This window comes from Denticeps clupeoides, unplaced genomic scaffold, assembly GCF_900700375.1.
Source record: "Denticeps clupeoides unplaced genomic scaffold, fDenClu1.1, whole genome shotgun sequence".
NCBI lineage: Eukaryota > Metazoa > Chordata > Actinopteri > Clupeiformes > Denticipitidae > Denticeps > Denticeps clupeoides.
The window spans coordinates 1-8,602 of record NW_021629890.1 but is presented as its reverse complement, the minus strand read 5'-3'; the positions used below and the strand labels follow the sequence as shown (position 1 = coordinate 8,602).

General features: G+C 44.8%; 1 protein-coding gene across 1 annotated transcript; it reads left to right on the top strand.

The window, feature by feature from the left end:
• Positions 1-1,137: 1,137 nt before the first annotated feature.
• Positions 1,138-5,276, top strand: LOC114776720 (xaa-Pro dipeptidase-like; the record flags this gene model as incomplete). Its single annotated transcript, XM_028966834.1, has 4 exons — positions 1,138-1,166; positions 2,223-2,406; positions 4,456-4,583; positions 5,213-5,276. Coding segments are annotated over exons 1-4 (393 nt in total), but the record flags the coding sequence as incomplete, so codon positions are not given.
• Positions 5,277-8,602: the final 3,326 nt, after the last annotated feature.

Genomic DNA, 8,602 nt, shown 5'->3' with positions numbered 1-8,602 from the left:
TAAACCATTAGCTGGAGTCATTGGAAAAATGTTCAGCCGTTCAACAGATGCCTCCAGAAGCCACCATGTTGAAAGCAGACATGGTAAATAATTAAATAATAACAATATGCAATATAAACAATATTTGGTTCTGAAAAAATATTTAAAAAACTCAGAGCAAAAGAGGTAGATATGTTGGACAAAGTCTCCTGTGTGTGTGTGTTGGTGCACCCACATAATGTGGCAACGTAGCAATAGATTACGTGAAAATGTCGTTTTTGTGAGTCCTCTCTTAATTTCCTCAAGGAGAGAAAAAATCTGTTTGGAGAACAGCCCTCTTGAGACGTCTCTCCTGCCATGTCGCCATCATTTTGTCATCTTCAGGAGACTTATGGACTAATAAAAGAAAATCTCATTTCTTCTCTTCCCCCCTCGTCTTTCAGCTACTGCTTCTTCCTCGAGAAGCAGAGTTCCACCTTAACAGGTTCTGATGTCAGCTTCAGTGAAAGTCTGTAGGTAGATCTCCAAAGAGCCGTGCATTCATGAGAAGATCCCCTCACCTTCTACTGGAGATGAAGATTAAAGAGTTTAAAAGTATTTCATATTCCTGTGACGTTGCCACTTTTTTTTTTTTTTTTTTACCATTTTACCCCTCTCATGTGTTTTGTGCATGCAAAAAAAAACAAAAAAACTTTTTTATATTTATGGTATTTAGGGTGCTCATTATCCAGAGCAAAATAAATCAGTGCTTTGAACTTCATATCTGACCTTCATGTATATCTAGATTTAAATCTGAATACTTAATATCACCATAAATAAAAAAAAACATTAAAGTACAAAGAACATTTGAAAAACACAAGTACAGTGAGGACAATACAATAGTAATGGTTTTGTTCCAGTAGATACTATTTAAAAACGTGAGTCTTGGAATTATCACTTGAAGACGGTAACAGGCCGTCTGGTAACAGAAAAGGTTCTGGATGCATATTCTGCATGTTCTGCAACCAGACCCTGGACCCTGGAAGTTCTTGGCGCTCTGAGATGTTAGTGTTGCTAGCAGCATTATTATTAGTAGTGGTGTAGTATAACGTGCCTTCAACGCGCATGCGCCCCGCAATGCAGGTCAGCTGACGCGGCGCTCTGTCACATGACCCGGTCCACTCGAGCAAGATGGCCGCACGTCAGGGGTGAGTTCTGCGAGTCTCCGCTTCTGTCCGCTCAACGTCGCAGCCGAGCGGCTCTTAACGCACAAGAACCCGATACGTGGACCGAAGGCACTTGGGAATACTTTGAAAATACTTTGCGTAGCTTTAAAAAACATCCGCAGGGCTTCGTCACTCTTGAGGGACGTCAAACCTCTCTTTTCATTATTATTTTCAGGGTAATTGCCTCGTTGACAGCTTTCTGCTCCTCTTTATTAATGACATCGATTAAAGCTGAAGTATATAGATTGCGTTGTACGTTTTTTACTTTCTTGATGCCCAGAGTTGATGTGTTTGTAAGCTTTGAACTCCTGAATGCATATAGTGGCAGAACTTTATCACGGGACTTTAACCCTGATTGAGGGGGTAAAATGTTCCGCTGTAGATCATTATCATACTTTGCTGACTGCTGTTTTATGACCTTTCACATCCTGCTTTCTTCTTCCTTTCACTTCCTTTCTCTCGTCCTGGACTCTTAACTGCAATTTCATCATTTTTTCCCCCAGACAATAAAAGGCTTTGTTGGCTCAACAGTATTTAAAAAAGCAAGACATATTGCTTTTACCACTTCAGAAATGGCAGAAATTGTTAGTTTGATTTTCCAAAAATATTCCAATGTTTACATTCAGCAAGGATCTAAAATGGTCCTGCGTATTTGGCCACGAAATAAGAGCCCTGCTACAGAAGCAGCGGCTGACTGTAGGTTGACCGCCCCGGTAGCTCGGCCTCCTTCGACATTTAACCGTATTTTTATAATGGAGGGGATTCCTCAGGAAAATCAATGCAATGGAAACACGCGCTGTAATTTAATTCAATGGTTTATTGATCAAAGAAATGCAATTTAAGCCCTTTAAATTCAGGTTGACATTTTATATTCAGAATAATTGATCTTGTTTACGTCGATCTACACATTTGTGCTTGTTTAGGGTTTTTCATGTTGACCTCTTTGACACCGAAGGAATAAACTTGAATTCATGTTCATGCTGAGGGCGCAGGCCTGACTAGTCTGACCTGTCATCCCTCCTCAATGTTCTGCTGCAGACCTGTGTTCTGGATGGGGAAGGACACCCTGAGAGTGTCGGCTGCCCTCTTCGCCGAGAACCGCCAGCGCCTCTGCCTGGGGCTGAAGGCGAAATCCGACCTGAATCCCAGATCTGTAGTTCTGCTGCAGGGAGGCGAGCAGAAGCAGCGGTACTGCACCGACACCGACGTCCTCTTCAGACAGGTACGTGCTTCCCACACACTGCTCCCTGGGCGCCTGTCATGGCTGCCCACTGCTCACCAATGACAACTACTTCACTTTCACTATTTTATGGGATCATCACATAAGTTTTTTTTTTTTTTTTTTTGGCCAAAAATACTGCTTCCTTCTGGTCATTTTTTTCATTATTTTTGATTTAAGATTTTTTTTTTAAATGCATTTTTACGACAAATATATGCACTTACACTTGTACAATTATCTTTACACCAGTAGGTACAGGGAGTAATCTTTTTGTTACCTGGAAAACAAAACGTGATCTAATGTGCCTGAAATATTAAACCCATTTTCTCCAGTACACTGCAAACCATTCCGGTTTCTTACTAACGTGAGCCGTGACCTTCTTCATTTTATAAATGTCCTTTATGTTCATCCATATACTCAAAGACGGCCTGTGCTGTGATGGCCATTTTGTGATCTTTCTGGTCATTTTAATGAAAATTCCGGGTAAAATGTTGCCAGATTTAGTTTGACTGGAGGGGTGACATCAAACAGGGGTGACCTTCCTGCTGCTCTCAGTAGATCATGTGACGTAACCAAGGAAAGTGAAAACGGGGCCAATATCTGTATAATTTGGAGCCTTTGATGAGATAAATATACACAATATTAAAATAGCCATATGCAAACAAATTGCCATATGGCAAACAAATGTAGACCCCTGTACCTCAGAGGCGGAGTTAAGTTTACATGCATTCAAGTTTTCCGTCCTTCGCAGACCGAACTTGCCACCGTGGCTTTCTCAGAACGGTTAATGTGACACTCATATATGAAAAGATGGTTGTATAGGATTATATGATGGTTAGTTGAACATAGTGGAATAAAATGAGTAAATTCCCTGACAGATACAGTACAGGCCAAAAGTTTGGACACCTTCTCATTCAATGTGTTTTCTTTATCTTCGTGACCATTTACGTTGGTAGATTCTCACTGAAGGCACCAAATCTATGAATGAACACATGTGGAGTTCTGTACTTAACAAAAAAAGGTGAAATAAGTGAAAACATGTTTTATATTCTACTTTCTTTGCTCTGATTACTGCTTTGCACACTCTTGGCATTCTCTCGATGAGCTTCAAGAGGTCGTCACCTGAAATGCTTCTCCAACAGTCTTGAAGGAGTTCCCAGAGGTGTTTAGCACTTGTTGGTCCAGCTCACCCCAAACCATCTGGACTGGGTTCAGGTCCGGTGACTGTGGTCCAGGTCTCCACTTTTTGTAAGTACAGAACTCCACATGTGTTCATTCATAGTTTTGATGCCTTCAGTGAGAATCTACCAACGTAAATGGTCATGAAAATAAAGAAAACACGTTGAATGAGAAGGTGTCCAAACTTTTGGCCTGAACTGTACCTATAGGCCTAGTTTTCAGTTGGTTAACTGAAATAATGAAATATAGTTATAAAAATAGGTGGGACTGTGAGGGTACTAGTTTTTTAATCCATTGGTTTATTGCAGGTTATGCCATTTTTAAATTTATGCGCATGTGTAAACAGTTAGCCCCAGTGCAATCTGTCAGGACTTGTGAAGCTGTTCTGGAGTAAATCTCGAGGCGCTGCTTGCTGTCCAGGCGGTGCAGCCGCAGCTCTGCCGGGGCTCGGCGCGGGACGTGTTCTCAGCCCGTGCCGTGGTCTCTCCCGAGAAGTTGCCAGATGATGATAAATCTCCCTGCGCCGCAGAGTCTGAGCAGTAAGGAGCGCTGATGGGGGACGAGGTTCCTCTGACACCAGAGGATTCAGTTCCCTCTTCAGCGGCCCCGCTCGCCCCCGTTCCGCGGCTGAACTCGCCCCGCACGTAGTCATCCATCACGCTGTCCTCGGGGCGTGGCGCGCGGTCAGCAGGAACGTGATTGATCGGCCTCAGCACAGCGACTGAGTAACAGACATCACTGATCTCGACGTTCTCCACTAATGATTATTTGTTTGGTGTCACGGTAGTACACCAACAGAAGAACGTGTGTAGAATTACCCCTTTCGCCGATATTCCAACCGATGATTACATGTAACCGTGCTGTGTCCTGCAGGAGTCCTTCTTCCACTGGACGTTTGGGGTGACCGAGGCTGACTGCTTTGGAGCCGTTGACGTGGATTCTGGGAAATCGTTCCTCTTTGTCCCGAAGCTGCCGGAGAGCTATGCCACCTGGATGGGAGAGTGAGTTTCAAACTTGCTTTTTCCCCCTTTTCTTACAAATTTCAGACCAGCGCTGTGATGTGGACGGTCCAGCTTTCATGGCTGCGGCTCTCAATACCAAACATGCATCTGCACATAAATACGGGACGAAAGTGACGCGACAGACTGCATGTTTTATGGTCCTCTGCTGCTTCCATGAATCAGTGGATCTGACATGGAATACTGAGCGATTAGGCTGGAGGCTCGTGTCTCCATCTTCTGGTCCACCAGGAATGACCCATCTCAGGAGATCATTTCAAGATTCCATTCGGACATTTACGGGTCTCAATCGATCATCATTAATGATCGTCTGTGCAAAAAATAAACGTAAAAAGTTGAGGGAATCTTTCAAGATGTCTCATGATGTTCTGCAGAACTCATCATGTTTCTGGGTCCTACACAGACCTAATAAATCCGAGCATAGATACGACGCGTAAAGCTGGAGTGCTAATAATTCTACTGTGATGTAGAATTAAACCGCGTCATGTTTAAGTTTAGTGGCCGCTGCAGAAAGTGTGCTTTCCGTCCTTCGTGGTGCGGCTTGAGGGACTTTTTAAAGACGTCTCCCGGAGGGGAGCTCATTAAAGGCCCTTCTCTCGTGTTGTTGGCAGGATCCATCCGCGCGAACACTTCAAGGAGAAGTATGCCGTGGACGAGGTGCATTACACCTGCGATGTGAGTATGGAATATTTCAAATTCCGAGCACTGCTTAGATCCGTTTATACGGAGCCCCTCGGTGCAGATTCAGCCGAAATGTTGGCTCTTTCAGTCTTAACTAAAAATTTGGATCGTTGCGAATCAATGTCGCCCATTTTGGTGCCTTTTAATATGCCTTTTATTGCATTTTTTCATGTTTGTGATAATTCAGCTCTGACTCTTGGCCTGCGGTGTAATTTGAAAACCGACTTTTCACCATTAACAGGTAGCGTCTAAATCAGGTCCCATGCTGAGTCTGGCTGTGGAGTTAAATGAAGCACAAAGGCCATTTATTTGTCTGAAAAATCGGAAAATTGAATATTAATGTTGATAAAAGCTGCTGCACCAGGTCAAATAAGCCCTACTTTTGAATTGAGTTGGTGGTGGTGCCTGCAGCTGCGCGCTCTGATCTGGGCTGTGAAGCCTGGTGGGCGGAGCTGAAACGCCTCGGCGCCGTGTACGGTGTCGATCCGAGCTACCGTCCGTCGTAAATGAGCTTTTAATGACGTCCTTTGATCCGTCTGAAAGCCCGTATGTGAAAGAGCCAAACAGTCGCAGCTTTCAAATAAAGCTAATTTACTGTGTTTTTCAAACGTCCCGTTCATTTTGACTTTTCTTTCATCATTTTCTGCCATTAAGATGATTGTCTGTGAGCTCTTAATAGAACCGCACTCGAACAGATCTGGTTGAAATATGGCTGAAATGTTCAGAATTCACCTCCTCGCGTTATTGTGCTTTGAAGTTTACATCGCCTGCTGCCATTATTATTATTTTTATTCCATATGTCATGTTTCAGAGTTTCCGGGTGCATTACGTTGCGCTGGTGGCTCCTTGAATGTGGAATATTCGGATTGTGGACGTCATTACATGGACGCTGGTGGATTTTTTGATGCTTTTGTGCTGTATGTGTGTAACATGTTGAGAACGTACTTCTACTGTCAGGTGGTGTTGCTTGTGAGAACTTCTCTCCTCTGTTGGTTGCTTCTGCTGCAGTAGATCCAGGACCATTTGAATTTTTGAGCTTTTAAAGCCATGCTGTGGGAATTTAGAGTTTAATGTGAAGTGATGCTGACAGCTACGTGTTGGTGAGGAGGATGAGAGATTCCAAAACCGGCCGTCCTCTGCCTGGAAGCTGAATTTAATAACGTGGTGACCCGAGGTAAACCACCAGAACAAAGAATGGCTTTAAATGTGGACCCGAGGAATGAGGACCACAGTTCCAGAGAAAAGACCGTATTGAGTGCGTGTGGAAAAGAGTGGATTTTTTTTCCCCCACTCAGTTGATGAAAAAACAGTGCTTTCAATAGAATTGATAATAGCAAAAAAAAGAAAGTTTCTGATTGGCTTCCTGAACCAGAACGCACGGGACCCTCGCTTGAGACCCTTGAGGCATTGGATCCTGTCAAGGTTTCTCCATTTGTAGCTTGAGAACAACATTGGCAAAGTGTTATATCATAATAAGGAATTTATATAATAAGGATTTGGGGTTCTGATTTAAAGGGGCGTGGCTGTGGATCCAGGGTGAGAAGGAAGGTGTGTCACAGACATGCCATTAAGACCCCAGGGAACTACGTACACTTGAGGAACAAGGCCTGTAATGTGTCACCTTTAAGTATCAGGTAGAAAAATGGCAATTTCCCACTTATTTATCCCAGCGCCGGGCGGAGTCACCACAGTGTTAACAAACACTTCTCCCAGGCTCCCGAGTTCAGCGCATTTTCGGCTCCTGAGTGACCTTTTTCTCTTTGTGACAGCGTGTTTAAACGCAGCTGAGAGGAGGGCATCTCGTGCCGATGACGGGGAATCAGGGCTCCCCGTGGCTCCTTTCAGCCATGTTAAATAATCGTCATCGGCCTCGCTCTTTAACCGGCGTAATCCACGGCTTTTCCCGGCCTGTTAGACGCCCGTGTTTTCTTGCTGCTCTGTTGGTTTGATGGAGGCTGTGGAAATCTGCATTTATCATGTTTATGCTGATAAAGGGAACGACTCCAGACACAAGGTACTAACTGCGGTACAAAAGGACGTTCGGTATCTGTGTGTTGTAAAGGAGGAACTAACTACCCACCCAGACCTTTTTGTTTGTGTGTAATTATTTCAGATTTGTAATGATTTTTATGAAACGCCCAGGTGCAGTGGAGTGACCATCTCCTGCGTTTTCCTCCGTTCTCTACACTCCGCATACCTCTTGCACAAATGTGACCACGCCCACTACCAACACCAACATGCAGGATATCAGGCAGTCAGCTTTAATTCCAGCGAACGTGACCACGCCCACTACCAACACCAACATGCAGGTTATCACACGCTTTAATTCCAGTCAACCTGACCACGCCACACTACCAACACCAACATGCAGGTTATCACGCGCTTTAATTCCAGCGAACGTGACCACGCCCACTACCATCACCAACATGCAGGTTATTAGGCGCTTTAATTCCAGTCAACCTGACCACCACTACCAACACCAACATGCAGGTTATCACGCGCTTTAATTCCAGCGAACGTGACCACGCCCACTACCATCACCAACATGCAGGTTATCAGGCGCTTTAATTCCAACGAACGTGACCACGCCCACTACCAACACCAACATGCAGGTTATCAGGCGCTTTAATTCCAACGAACGTGACCACGGCCACTACCAACACCACATGCAGGTTATCAGGCGCTTTAATTCCAGTCAACGTGACCACGCCCACTACCATCACCAACATGCAGGTTATCAGGCGCTTTAATTCCAGTCAACGTGACACCACTACCACACCAACATGCAGGTTATCAGGCGCTTTAATTCCAACAAACGTGACCACGCCCACTACCAACACCAACATGCAGGTTATCAGGCGCTTTAATTCCAGTCAACGTGACCACGCCCACTACCGACACCACAACACGCTGGTTATCAGGCGCTTTAATTCCAACAAACGTGACCACGCCCACTACCAACACCAACATGCAGGTTATCAGGCGCTTTAATTCCAACAAACGTGACCACGCCCACTACCAACACCAACATGCAGGTTATCAGGCGCTTTAATTCCAGTCAACGTGACCACGACCACTACCAACACCAACATGCAGGTTATCAGGCGCTTTAATTCCAGTCAACGTGACCACCCCGCCCACTACCAACACCAACATGCAGGTTATCAGGCGCTTTAATTCCAGTCAACGTGACCACGCCCACTACCAACACCAACATGCAGGTTATTAGGCGCTTTAATTCCAGTCAACGTGACCACGCCCACTACCAACACCAACATGCAGGTTATTAGGCGCTTTAATTCCAGTCAACGTGACCACGC